Raw genomic sequence first — 13,880 nt, forward strand, 5'->3', positions numbered from 1 at the left:
AAACGAAAAATGCAAAGAACACAAACAACCCAGAATTTAAAGATGAGACAAACACTCTTTTAACAAAGGTGGTTTTAAAATGTATTTTACGTGGGCATATTTTGTTGTGGTATTTCAGAGCCTTTTGAATGGACTGATGTGTTCGAAGCCTGAAGACCCAGTCGAGTACTTGGAAAGTTGTTTACAGAAAGTAAAGGAACTGGGCGGCTGTGACAAGGTGAAATGGGACACATTTGTCAGCCAGGAAAAGAAGACCTTACCTCCACTCAATGGAGGACAGTCACGGAGATCCTTTCTAAGAAATGGTAATGTATATGTGGAATGATAGTTTATAGTTAGAAGAGTTCTCTTTAAAACATACCATGTAGACTAGAGGCAGTGATTTAAGTTATAAGGTTTCCAAACACCTGGAAGGATATTTGACCCTGCAACATGATTACTCTCTCTCTGCTATTTATTCTAATCACCTCCGTGATAAGATAGACATAACTATATACCATTGTCCAGCACTTCACTAAAGGCTTAATGAAATTTTTTATTACTGACTTCAGTATTTTTCAAACCTTAGCAAACTATGAATTTTTCTTAAAATTGCACATAGAACTTTTCCAGACAAATGAGTAGTAACAGACAAAGTTGATAGTTATTACATAACAAGTCAATGTGTTTTTATTAGCTGGGAAGAGATTTGACTTATTGATATGTTTCCAAATTCAGAGTTCATATTAATGCATCTGCTTAAATGTGTGTAAAGTTTGTGCTGGTGAATTCAACATGGATTTATTAAGCAGCTACTGAATGCAACACGTTGGATTAGGCACTGGGTGCTGTAAAAGAAGTAGACGATGTGAACTTGTTTAACAGTTTTAGGAATAGTTTAGAACTAAGAACTGGAGTTTGCTAGAGGAGATTTAGACCATTCTTACAGCTTTCTGAAATATGTGGTTATCAAAATTAGTGGTTCAGTGTCAGCCAATGAGCCCTTTAGGCTGTAGATGAAATTGAGAAGTATAGTAATATGTGAAAAATGGAATCAGTTCTGATCAGGAGAAACTAACTTAATTCTTTCCCACGGGCCAGGATCGTATATTTTCAAAATGTAAACCATTCGCAAAAATTATACCCTGAAAAGTTTCAGCTATACAGACAGAATTTGAAGTGGAGACAATTCTATTTGCAATAAATACAAGGGGAAAATAAATCTTAGTTTGTTTTATCTTACTTAGTCATGACCCGCTTAGATTTTATTTGAATGTGGTGTGGGGACAAGCCATGGTGTGTTAATTTTTAAGAAGCACAAGCAGAGAGAGAAAGTAGAGACAACATTTTCTTAGAAACATCTCCAGGGAGAAGAATCTTTCGATGTCCATGAAGGAGTCGTCACTAGATGATTTAGGATTGGGAGCTCAAGAGAGTACCCTTAGCCAGTCACCTCTGCAGCACACCACTGAATAAATTACTGCTTTGGTGAGGAAAATGATATTTTCATGGACTTGAAGACTTCATACACCTTCCCAAATTTGCTAACTTACTTCCCAGGGTGACATCAAACTGTTAGAATCTGGCTCAGTGTTAAATACGTGCCCCATGCCCTTGTTAAACCAACTGAGATGAATATAGGGAACTGCTTTCTAAACCTTAAGGTATTGACAAATTTCAGGTATTGCTGGATTTAGTCTAAGATATTTTTATGTTTTTAAATTTAAATCTAAGAGGATATGACATTCACTTAGCCAAAAAGCTGCTCTCAGACTGGTCTCAGACTTGGTATGTAAAGTGACTGTTTTACAACAAAATGAAATCCAAATGCTTCTATTTTATACTGTTACTTGGTTTGGCAAGGCAGACAGTCCAAGTGTGTAATAGAGAATGGTGGAGACTGTGGTCAAACTAGTGAGCAGAAGTAGAGAGAGCAGTCATTGTCTAAAGGCAGTCAAGTGCAAATTTTGGAAAAATGTCGAGTTGAACAAAACACATCTACAGGGCTACATTGGGCTCACAGATGACCAGTTTGGAACTGCTAATCTAGAAGGATAAGCTAACAAGAATGGAAACTGTAGGTTTAACTTTCATTAGAATTAAAATTGCTTGTTAATTTCAGTCTCCATATCTACTAACACTCTACTAGAATTCCCACTCAGAGACCTTTTAGTTACTCATCAAATAGAACCTCTCCACATACCATGTTGACAAGAATATTGTGTCACACTGTCGTATATCTAGCACGTATGCTGAAAGACATAAAATGGTTTCTAAACTGACTTGTCCTGTGATAAGAAAATTTTATTTTATGAAACGCTTTAAACATTCGTGAAGATTTTACCTATAGCTTATGGAATAGGTTAGTGTTAAAGTCAACAAAATTGCTAATTTCCCAGTAACTTAAAGCATTGTGATTATTTCTAGAAATAAAAAATGATTCGTGCATTTTTGCTGAAATAGTGACATACCTATGCTAATATATAATTATCATGAAAAATTATTCTGTGAAATAAAACATTTTAATCATTTAAGCAAATTACTTTCCTAAGTAAAAATATGATAAAAACAAGGATAAATTATTGGCTGACCATTCTTTAGAGTATTTTATCATAAATGTGAGATGAATGTCCATTTTTTTTTTCTGCCGTATGTATGAAACTGAACAAATAATTATTCATGAATAAGAGTTCTAGTTCCATAGCTCCAAATGTCCATAGACCTCCTCTTCTGGAATAGCTGTCTGGAAAACATATTTGCTTCAAAATCAGCACTCCCTTCTCTTTTTCCTATTTCCACAGTCAGTCAATGAGTCAGTTGGGCAATAAAATAACCGCTTATTGAGCGCTAAAATGTCTCAGACACTTTTTTAGGACTGAGAATGTAGCCACCAAGAAAGAACACGCATGGTACCTGCCCGAATGGAGCTTACAGTCTAGCGATGAAGTCAGCCATTAAAAATATAATTAGAAGCACAATGGGTGCCATAAGAAATGCCATACTTTATAGGTGCCATAACCATGTTAACAGGGGGTTGGATCCAACCTAGGCTGTGGTTCAGGGTAGGCTTCCTGGAAGAAGTGATAGGCTAATCCTTGGAGATAGAAAGCTGAGTAGGTGTTATGGAGAGAAGGCTGGAGGAGATCGAGTGTACCAGGGAACAGAGAACAGAAGGTCCCGATGTAAAGGAAGAGGCTATAATATAGACAGGAATGAGAGATGCCCAGATTCTGCAGCAGAAAAGAGAGGGCAGAAAGATACTATATGAAATGCAATGTGTTCCTTACTCTCTTAGACTTGAAACTTGGCAATTGTGTTTTTGAGCTGTCATCTCCTTTCATTTCTCATATCCCAATCCTGTGTCCTTCCTATCCAGCCATTCATTTCCATTTCCCCTACAAGCCTTCTAACCTAGGCCCTCACTTCTCACCTGTGGATTACTTTAACAGCCTCCCAGCTGCTACCTTTCTGCTCCTAGTCTCTCTCTATTCAAATCCATTCTAACCACCACCAGATTAATTTTCCTAAAAAGTGTATTTCATATTTCATCATGTTACTTCTCTACCCCCCAGAAAACGTCCACTGGCTTTCTACCAGGGTAAAGCCAAACCCTTTACCTGGATTCAAGACCCTCCATATCGTGGCCACACTGTACCTACCCACCTCCCCCCTTTTCTCCATGGGAAACCATCTATTTCATCAAGCCTGCTCTCTACTTTATTAATTCAACAAATATTTATTGGACACTGACTATGTGCCAAGCACAGTTCTAGATCCCAGGGATGCAGAGTTCCTGATTGGTAAGGTCCTTGCTGTCATGGAACTCAGCATTCTAATGGGAGAAGACAAACAATGAATAAGTAAGAGACCTCTCAGATGATGAAGTGGTTGATGCTGCGAGAGCATTATTAGAGTGATGTCCTTGAAATTAACTGGGTGGCCCCCCTAGATTAAAAAGTCCTTTTCTAGGAGGTGACATTTAAACTGAGGTTTGAATGACAAGAAGCAGCCAGCCCCAGGACCAACAGGGAAAGAGCATTCAGGCAATGGATTGTGAGGCCAAGCAGGAAAGCAGGCACACTGGTAAAGAGTCTGTTACAGTAGTCTAGGAAGATGATGGTAGCTTGGGGAAGAGTTGTGGTAGTGGAGATGGAGAAAAGCATATGCATTTGGGATATGTTTTGGAGATAAAGTCTGTGGGAGTAGATGGGATAAAGAATGAGGGAAGAAAGTAATCGAAGATAATGCCTAGAGTTTTGTTTGCCCTGTGTTGGGTGAAGCAATTCCATTTCAAGGCAGAACATGATACTATTGTCAGTCCCTTTCCTGATATAGCCTTCCCAGAATTTTCTAGAGAATATCCACAGTCATCTGCAAACTACTCCACTCCTTTTGTGGAAGTAAAGTGAGTCCAGTGGGTCAGTAATTAATTATCTCATTTATTGTATTAACAGAGAATGGAAAGTTCTACCTGATCAACACCCAGGAGGAGCATTAGGCCCTACTAAAATCCAGTAGTCCCCTTAGCCAGATGCCTCGTGGAAAGCCAGGTGGCCTGTGTCCTTTGTGCAGGTGCCTTTTGGGTAGTTATGGCTTCTCTGTATTCTCAGTATTCCTGGAATACTGACACATGCGGTGAGGGAGGAAGGAGCCATGAACCAGTTGGCCATGAACCATGAAGGAGCCAGGTTGAGACCATCTGCCTGACTTGAGCTTGCCAGCTCTGTCCTCTGGTCCTTTTGACTATGTCAGTTGTAGTTCTGACTCTGAGTCTTGGTGTTTTGTTTCCACCAATTGGAATATACTTTCCACATTTTGTCACCTGTGCTTGTCTTTCAAAGTTCAGGTCCTGCCTCTTTTGCAAGTCCTTTCCTACTACTCCAGCCCAAATGGATCTACCCATTCATTGAACACCTGTGGTGTTTACCGGAAGAGATATTCATTTTAGCACTTTTCCTGGCTGGTGTGCGTACCACTGTCAGATATAAGCCTGTAAGCTCCAGTTCGTAAGCTCTGCAGGGACAAGACATCTTATTCTTCTACTGAATCATCCTCAACACACTGACATGTGTGGCAATAAATGGCAAATATTTGTTGCCACTAAAGATGCAAATTTATGTCTTCATAGTTACATTTTTAAATCAAGGAGATTAAAGATAAATATTGGAAAAGTGAAATTAAATGATGTTGAAAGATATTCCAAGTGTAAAAATTCTTTGCTACCCTTTTATCTGTCTTGTAAGAGTACCCTCTGTTTTTGTGCATTATGCCATCAAGCCTTCCACTGGACTACCCTACGGTGCCTGGATCATAGTGAATGTGTATCAATACATATTGAATAAATGAAATACATTATGCATAAGCATTGGCTCCATGGGCAGCTGCACATGGTTGCGAAGGGTGTGAAGCTTGTGCGCTACACAACTCTAGGGAGTACCATTTGCAGAGACCAGGATATATACAAACCACCAAGCAAGACTAGAGAGTACTTAAAAAGGTTCCTCCAGGGCAGGGTTTGGCAAACTATCACCCTTGGGCAAGTCCAGCTCACTGCCTGTTTTTATAAATAAAGTTTTGTTGGAACACAGCACATCCATGTGTTTATATATTATGTATGACTGTTTTCCTGCTACTGTGGCCAAGTTGACTATGAGACTGTATGTCCTTCAAAGCCCAAAATATTGCCTATCTGGCCCTTTCAGAAAAAGTTTGCTGACCATTTATGGGATGGGGTCTTCTTCCAGTTAAAAAATCAAACTCATTTGGGTTTTTAACTTTATTCTACTAATTAGTTAAATGCAGAAAATGTTTTATTATGGGTTTTTTTTTTCCGTTTCAAAGTTATCTTACTCTTTTGCAGTAATGCCTGAAAATTCAAACTTTCCATATCGGCGGTATGATCGACTCCCTCCAATCCATCAATTCTCCATAGAAAGTGATACGGACCTCTCCGAGACTGCAGAGTTGATTGAGGAGTATGAAGTTTTTGATCCTACTAGACCTCGGCCCAAAATCATCCTTGTTATAGGTATGAGGACAGAAAGCAAAATTCGCATACTATTGCTAACTTTGTTTCTATATTTACATTTCAAAAAATTATGTCAATTATGGGTCATATTTGCAAATACTTAGTTGAGTAATGACAAACAATAGAAACAGAAGCTCAAGAGACAGTAGATGGAAATATTTTTAACATAATTTTCAATAAAACAGAAATTGTTAGAATTATATTGTCTAATGCCTATTGCACTTTTATAGAATCTCCTTGCAAAGTCATAGAAATTCTCTATTATGAATTGAAAGTAAATAATCTCTTCAAGATTTATTGTCCTGTGGTTTTATCTGTTTAATTTTTAGCATACATAACTAAATTCATTAGAAATTTTCTAAACATGGTGTGTTTTTTTCCTTTAACTCAGCAAATTGAATTTTTATTCACTATTAACTTTGAAGGGAAAATAAATAATAATATGTTGGTTAAGACTCATAAATGAATCTTTCTTGTGGCAACCTGGCATCTTCAAGAAAATCTAAGTTTTGGTGTTATTAGACAAGCAAATCTAATGGAATAGTGCTTTGCACGGCACATAATATCAGAGTATTAATCAAAATAATAATGATAATGGTTAATTTTTTAAATTGCCGCTATGCATCTTATGTTGAATATGAAAATATCAGTCTCATGCCATTTCACAAGGCATAGATGTTGAAAATGTTTTAAGTATTCTTCTAAAATGCATTTTTGACCACTCTTGCGAATTCTAACTTCCTCAAAATCTGCAAAAATCATGAAGAGACCTGTGAACAAGCAGCATATGTAGTCATTGTCTCACTTTCCAATTTGACTCAGGTTTCATAGAGATGACCAAAAGCAAAATCTAGTGTGAAATGTTCCAAGTTATTCTAGCCAGTAACTGTTAACAGAGGGCAAAATGCATGCAAGCCCCATGCAAAGAAGTACCACTACCGGAAAATATAACAATCATGGCAACTAGGAAAATAGCATTCAAATGAACACAGCAAACTCTAACAGGAGCTTAAGTTCTCCAGACTAGAAAGAGTGGCATTTGTGCATCTCTAAGTGTAATTAAAATGAAATTGGAGATATATTTAGCCCTGAATTGTTTAAAATGATATTGTAGGAAAAGAGTATAGAAATCAGCTTTTTTCTAGAAGTCAAAATATTCTTCTGACATATGGTTGCCACTATTATGCCATAAATCTCTATCTACTCTTGAAAATGGAATTTTTTTGTTTGTGCATAAAAACTTGAGGTCCTTACCTAGAAGACAAGGAAATGTGTTTTTGAAAGATAGAGCTACAGGTGGAGAAAAACTGGAAACTATTTCACCATTTTATGGTGAAATATTCTCTGAGTTTTGTTTTTCTTGTTGCTGTTAGTAAAATATTGGTGATGTTTTTCAGGATCAACGGATGGAGGCTTGATTGTCCATGAAAAAATTGTAATACCAAATTGCTCTTGTTTAAGACAGTGCATATATGAATTTTTTGCATTTTGAATTTTATATGAAAATGATTAAAATTTTTCAATAAACTAAGATCTTTGGAGGAGATATAAATGCTCAAATCTCTTGCTCTTCACAGTTCTTTTTTACTCAGTAAAATCAACTTGTTTCCCAAGGGTGTGATTTTGGTTTTAGACTTATACGCTGTGTTATGAGATTTTATGTAACGTAAGAATGATGCAGAACCAAGGAGTGTAAATAACTTTAAGAGGATTGAGAGAAGAGAAGAAAGGAAACACAAACCTTAGGTTATTTGAGAAAATTGGGACAATTTTATGACTTTTGAAGAATTATAAAGTAACTGTACCTGAACCTTATAAATTTTTATTAATTCCAGCCTGAAAAAAGGGTGAGGGAGGTGCAGATACTCACACGGTATTACATCCAAATAAACAAAATTTCCCTTCTGACAGTATAGAATTTTTTTTAAAAGCTGGCCTTCTTGGCACAGATATGAATCTCTCTTATGTTAACATAATCATAAATTCTAATTAGATGGATCCTAATATATATAAGTATTAGAGGTAGATAAATAGAACAAAATTAAGTTCACTCTGGTTTCAGAGAGAAGAGAAGAAAGTATACAAAATTAATTTATTAGCAAGCTTCAGTAGTCAAACTCATCCAGTAAATTAATGCTGTTCTCTATCAATTGTGCTAATCATATTTGTTTTGTTGTCTGCTATTGCCTCCATTAGTTGACAGAAAAAAATTTATTTTCGTTGAAGGTGCTGTAACTTTCTTAGTGTGTTTGAATTGTTTTTTAATTCAGTGGAATTTGTAATCTCTTAGTTTGATGGTTTGTGAGATCAAGTGTGGAAACACAGTTTAAGACAGATAACGTTCATTCTTTGGAGATGAAGTCAATCTGAATTTGTTGGTGGAGCTGGTCATAAAATTTTTTATTCTCCAAGCTGATACATGATTTGCCCAGAGGTTAATAGACCAAAAGCAACTATTTAGAACCACAACTTACTTTTGATTTGCAAAGCAATACATTTAATCTAGTAGTAGTTCATAATGTTAACACTAATAGAATAGAATTTAGAGTTTCTTAGAAAGAGAATGGTCAAAAATGTAAACAAATTCCTATCCTAAGTTTAATGAAGGGAAAAAAAAGTGAAAGTCAGATATCATTAGGTGCATTATTTGGGATTGGGGTTAAGAAATGGTTCTTATTATATTAGTTTATCTTAGAATTCTGCCGATTAAAATTTTTAAAGAGAAAATAAGCCTTGCCTAACCAAGTCTACTCACTCAGAACTCCACTTACAAAACAAAATAGCTGTCTTTCTTTTTTACATATATTACTTGCAAAAAGAATAAAAAATATTTACTAAATAATTATATATAAAATGACTTCAACCCCACCAAAATTTGATATATTGAATTAACAGGGAGAGCATCAACTCACTTTCCTATTGAATTTTTATTTTTGATATTGCTTAATAAATTATAATTATAAAAATATTTTGCCTGCACTCAATAATTTATGCTCAAATACTTGAAAATATTTCATTTTGATAATTGCCAACAAATAACTATAGACTCAGCTGATTGCTGTCTGCTTTATCTTGAAATTTGTTCAGATTCTAGATTCTAATTAATCCTGATTGTTTAGAAATATAAATTAACTAAAATAATCTAATATGATTTGGAAATAAAATCTGAGGCATGTATTTTATAATTATTTTAGTACTTATGCCTTTAAAAAATAAATGGCAATTACCAATGATTAGTATTGAGTTATGTTGCAAAATGTTGATTATTTCATACTAATATATCACAAAATCAAAATTATGAATTCTATGAAATTGTTCTACCTTAAGGACCTATTCCATGCATTCTGCATATGTTTGCATAACACTTCTTTTTTTTTTTTTAATTTTATGTTTTCCCTTTTTCTCCCCAAAGCCCCCCAGTACATAGTTGTATATTCTTCGTTGTGGGTCCTTCTAGTTGTGGCATGTGGGACGCTGCCTCAGCGTGGTTTCATGAGCAGTGCCATGTCTGCACCCAGGATTTGAACCAACGAAACACTGGACCGCCTGCTGCGGAGCGCTTGAACTTAACCATTCGGCCACGGGGCCAGCCCCTGCATAACACTTCATTTTAATTTAAAGGAGATAACACAAGGACATACATGTTCAGAGAGAGTTCAGAAAAAAAATTTAAATAAGCCATGTCAATATTGATGTGCCTTCAGTTTAAAAATAATTGTTACATCTTACCAAATTGCACATTAACTCTTTGTTGACATGGAACACATTTTTGGTATTTCAATCACTGTCTTTTGTACCCCATAGATTTTTCTTTGGTTACAGAGGAAAAAATTGTTGTAGTTTACACAGAAAAATTGTAAAGGTTTCATTCAACTGCATTGTTCAAATTTTTTTTTAATTAGTTATGTACTAAAATGGGTAGAGGTTAAAAATGTCTCTTATCTAATGCGGTTGATCACGACAATTCTTGGCTAAGCCTGCACTTGCTCTGCATTCAGAGGTAACATTGAGTATGACAACACATGGAGCAGTTATCTGCCCGGTGCTGGTTGTCTAGGTTCTGCATCTCAACCTGAAGATAGTCGTTGTATAAAAGGGAGTCACAATTTTGCCTGTTTTAAATAATAGGTGGTCCAGGAAGTGGAAAGGGCACTCAAAGTTTGAAAATCGCAGAACGTTATGGATTCCAATACATTTCGGTGGGAGAATTATTAAGAAAGAAGATCCACAGCGCCAGCAGCAACAGGAAATGGAGTCTTATAGCCAAAATAATTACAACTGGAGAATTGGCCCCACAGGTACTGCTGGATCATTTGCTTCTATTCTAAAAAGATTTTTATACCAGTTGTGAGTGTACCAAATTTAACTGTGGTCTTTCTTCCTTTTTCTTTATAACAGGAAACAACCATTACAGAGATAAAACAGAAACTGATGCAAATACCTGATGAAGAGGGCATTGTTATTGATGGATTTCCAAGAGATGTTGCCCAGGCTCTATCTTTTGAGGACCAAGTAAGAATGTCTCCTTATATTTTAAATGACCTACTTTTTGCTGAAAACTTTGAGATTAAAAAAAGATTTCTTGGAAGACTTGCTCTTATTTTGAATGAATTCTGGTCTGAAAATGGGCAAGTATATCAGTATGGGTTGGCAGAAGGTCATTTCCTTGGCACACATGCTTAAAAATTAAAGACAGTCTCTGCCAAAAAGAAAAGATAAAAACTAATAATAGAATTCATTATTTTTTTACTAAAAATGTAAATCTCTCTAACCTTTATTTCAAAATACTTTCCCTAAGATTGTGTTTTTGTTTAATTACCTAAAACAAGCCTTATTCGGTACTGCCCACAGATATAAAATAACATCACCGTGTACTTACATTGTTATCAGTTAAGGAAGCCCTCTTCATTGGGTTGCGAAATACTAAACTACCTACCTATAAAAAGGTGGGGTTCAGGTTGCCAAAATTTACTCAAATTTGAGTAGACCATTTCTGCTGAACACCCAACACGTCTATTTCAAAGGGAAATAAATCAATTAAAATATTTTATATCTATTGAATCTTTGAAAAGCTAGTGTGACTGATTTTTCGCCTAAAATTTTTCATTACAAAAATAATATATCATCATACCAATTTTAAGTCCTGGTATAAAAAGTGAAAGTCCGTTAGTACTGTCCTTCCATTCCAACGCCCCTCTTCTCCTGAGAAATAGAAAGACTGTTAAGTTTGTTATACATCCTTCCGGGCCTTTTTCTGTACCTTACACACTTAACACACACACCCGTGCACACACATGTACGCAAGCTCATATGCAAACGCGTTTAAAATTTCCGTAGTTATTGCCGAGCTCTTCCCCAAAAAGACTCCTCCAAGTTATAGTCCCGTCTATGCTGCATGAGAGCGTTTCCTTCTCTGCACCTTTTCTAACCAGGTTTAATTCATATTTAAAATTTTTGCCAACCTGATAAGTAAGAAACAGTACTTCATTTTTTAAAGTTATGTTTCTTACGTTGCTGTTGAGGTTAGGTATATTTTCAGACATTTGTATTTCTTCCCTGTGTGAATTGCCTATTCTCTTTTGCCCAGTTTTGTTTATCTTTTTCTTACTTATTTAAAGAAACCTTAAAACATATGACAAATATTATGTCAGAGAGGATGAAGTCAAATGAGATGGAAGTTTGCGTCTCGTATAAAAAGACGTCTGGACGGGTCGGCCCCGTGGCCAGGTGGTTAAGTTCGCGCGCTCCACTTCGGCGGCCCGGGGTTTTGCTGGTTCAGATCCTGGGCGCAGACATGGCACCACTTGTCAGGCCACACTGAGGCGGCATCCCACATGCCACAACTAGAAGGACCCACAAATAAAATATGCAACTATGTACTGGTGGGGAGGGGAGGTTGGGGATAAAAAGCAAAAAAAAAAAGATTGGCAACAGTTGTTAGCTCAGGTGCCAATCTTTAAAAAAAAAAAAAAGTCTGCAGTTAGGCAGTTCAAGGCCAGAAGATAGCTTCACGAAGCCTCTCTTTGAGATTAACTGTTTGGGGACACCTGTTGGGCTGGACTGTCTCTCTCTCCTCCTCAGGTTTCCCCCTCCAGCAATAGGTCCAGAACCTCCAGTGCTTACTCACTTTAAGGGCTTGGTTCTGATTGCCCTGGCCTTGAAGAGAGAAAACTAGGACAATCAGTTTTTTGTTGTTGCTATTGCTGCCACATGATTTTGCTGTTGGAAATGGGTGCAATGGCAGCCGTCCAATGTGATCCTTGGCTATTGATGGAAGCGTGATAGCTAGGCAGGCAGGCCTTCCAAACCTGGTCCACCTTACATATGGAACGAAATGCACTTGGTGGGTACTAGCAGAAAAAGCTACTTGATTCTTTCTCTCTATTGCCTTTCAAACACGCCATGTCAATTTTCTCTCTTCTCCCCTGGATAATAACTCAGGAAGATCCCATAGCTTCTCTGGTCACTTTAAAAACATGAACAGTCTCATTTTCAGGTGTTAAAAAACCCAGTCTACAGTTATAGCTCAATAAAGCTGAGGGAAAAAGCCCAGTTCAATCTAAATCAAAACTTCAATGTCTTGTTTAATTTAACATATCCCTGCTGTCTTCAGCTTGGGCCTGGTTTGGGCTCAGAAAACTAAAGTGATGTCTCAGAATCCTGAAATTCTTCCTCATGTGGCTTGCAGTGGGACAGGTAGGGAGGAAGGAACAGGAAATGCACGAGTTTCCAGCAACTCTCTCTTGCTATGTGATCAATCTCCACTTTCTCTTATATAGCCTGGACACGGGTGATGGGCCAGGGGTTATCATACTGGCTTGGGGACACCTGTTAGCAGGTTCTATAGGATGGTCTGGTGTCCCTCTGTAGAATGTGCAGTTATTTGCATTTGCTGTTCTCATCCACACTTCTGAGCCTGGAAAAGTTCAATTTGACATCTTCTTAGGTTGGCATTGTAGCAGCCTGGAGGTCCTTGGCCACTCCAGACAGTACAGTGATGCCTGAGGTTGATGCCGCCATTGCCGACCTGCAGGAGTTGAGAGAGTGCAGAGAGAAAGCAGAAGTGTTTATGTAAAGCAAAGTGTTAGGATCAGCCGTGATTACTCGACACCTTGTCTAGGCTTCAGATCCTGTGGTGTCTTTTTTTCTTGTAAAAACGGTCACATTTTTGGTCACATGTCTGAACAAGTATGTGGGAATTTTCCACACAAATTCTCCAATCCTCTGACACCAACTAGGTGTCCAACAATTGAATTCACCTCTGACATTAACTATCCAGAGTTAGCACAGACCCCACAGGTTAAGGGCTCAGTCTCACAAAGACTACCCCCCACTTCAGACACCATTTGCAAGTCCTAGGGGCCACCTGCACTTCCGCCCTGACCAGCTATTCATTCAGGGGTTTCCACAACACCCTCCTCAGGCTTGATAATTCACTGCAATGACTCGCAAAACCTGTTTATTATAAATGATACAACTCATGAGCAGCCAAATGGAAGAGAGGTATAGGACAAAGTGTGGGGTTGGGGTTTTGGAACTTCCATGCCCTCTCTGGGTACACCACCCTCCAGCACTTCAATGTGTTCACCAACCCGAAAGTTCCCCAAACATTGTTGTTGGAGAGTTTTTATAATCCAATCTCCAACACCCTCCCGCTCCCTGGGGAAGTGGGGCTGAGAGTTCCCACCTTCTAATCTCGTGATTGGTTTTTCTGGCAGCCAGCCCGATCCTGATGCTATCTAGGGGCCCCACCTGAGTCACCTCATTAGCTTAGACTCAGGTGTAATCAGAGGGTGTTCATTAGCAATAACAAAAGATGCTTCTATCACTCAGGAAATTCAAAGGGTTTTAGAAGCTTTGTGCCAGGAACCAG

General features: G+C 37.5%; 1 protein-coding gene across 1 annotated transcript in view; it reads left to right on the forward strand.

Annotated features, from left to right (window-relative positions):
* AK5 (adenylate kinase 5) overlaps positions 1 to 13,880 on the forward strand; it is a 223,464-nt gene that overhangs the window by 4,666 nt on the left and 204,918 nt on the right. The window contains exons 2-5 of the mRNA XM_046645725.1: positions 119 to 305; positions 5,840 to 6,007; positions 10,136 to 10,305; positions 10,406 to 10,519. Of these exons, the coding sequence (XP_046501681.1) occupies positions 119 to 305; positions 5,840 to 6,007; positions 10,136 to 10,305; positions 10,406 to 10,519 (639 nt within the window). The remainder of the gene's footprint in view (positions 1 to 118; positions 306 to 5,839; positions 6,008 to 10,135; positions 10,306 to 10,405; positions 10,520 to 13,880) is intronic.

This window comes from Equus quagga, chromosome 18, assembly GCF_021613505.1.
Source record: "Equus quagga isolate Etosha38 chromosome 18, UCLA_HA_Equagga_1.0, whole genome shotgun sequence".
In the NCBI taxonomy this organism is placed as follows: domain Eukaryota; kingdom Metazoa; phylum Chordata; class Mammalia; order Perissodactyla; family Equidae; genus Equus; species Equus quagga.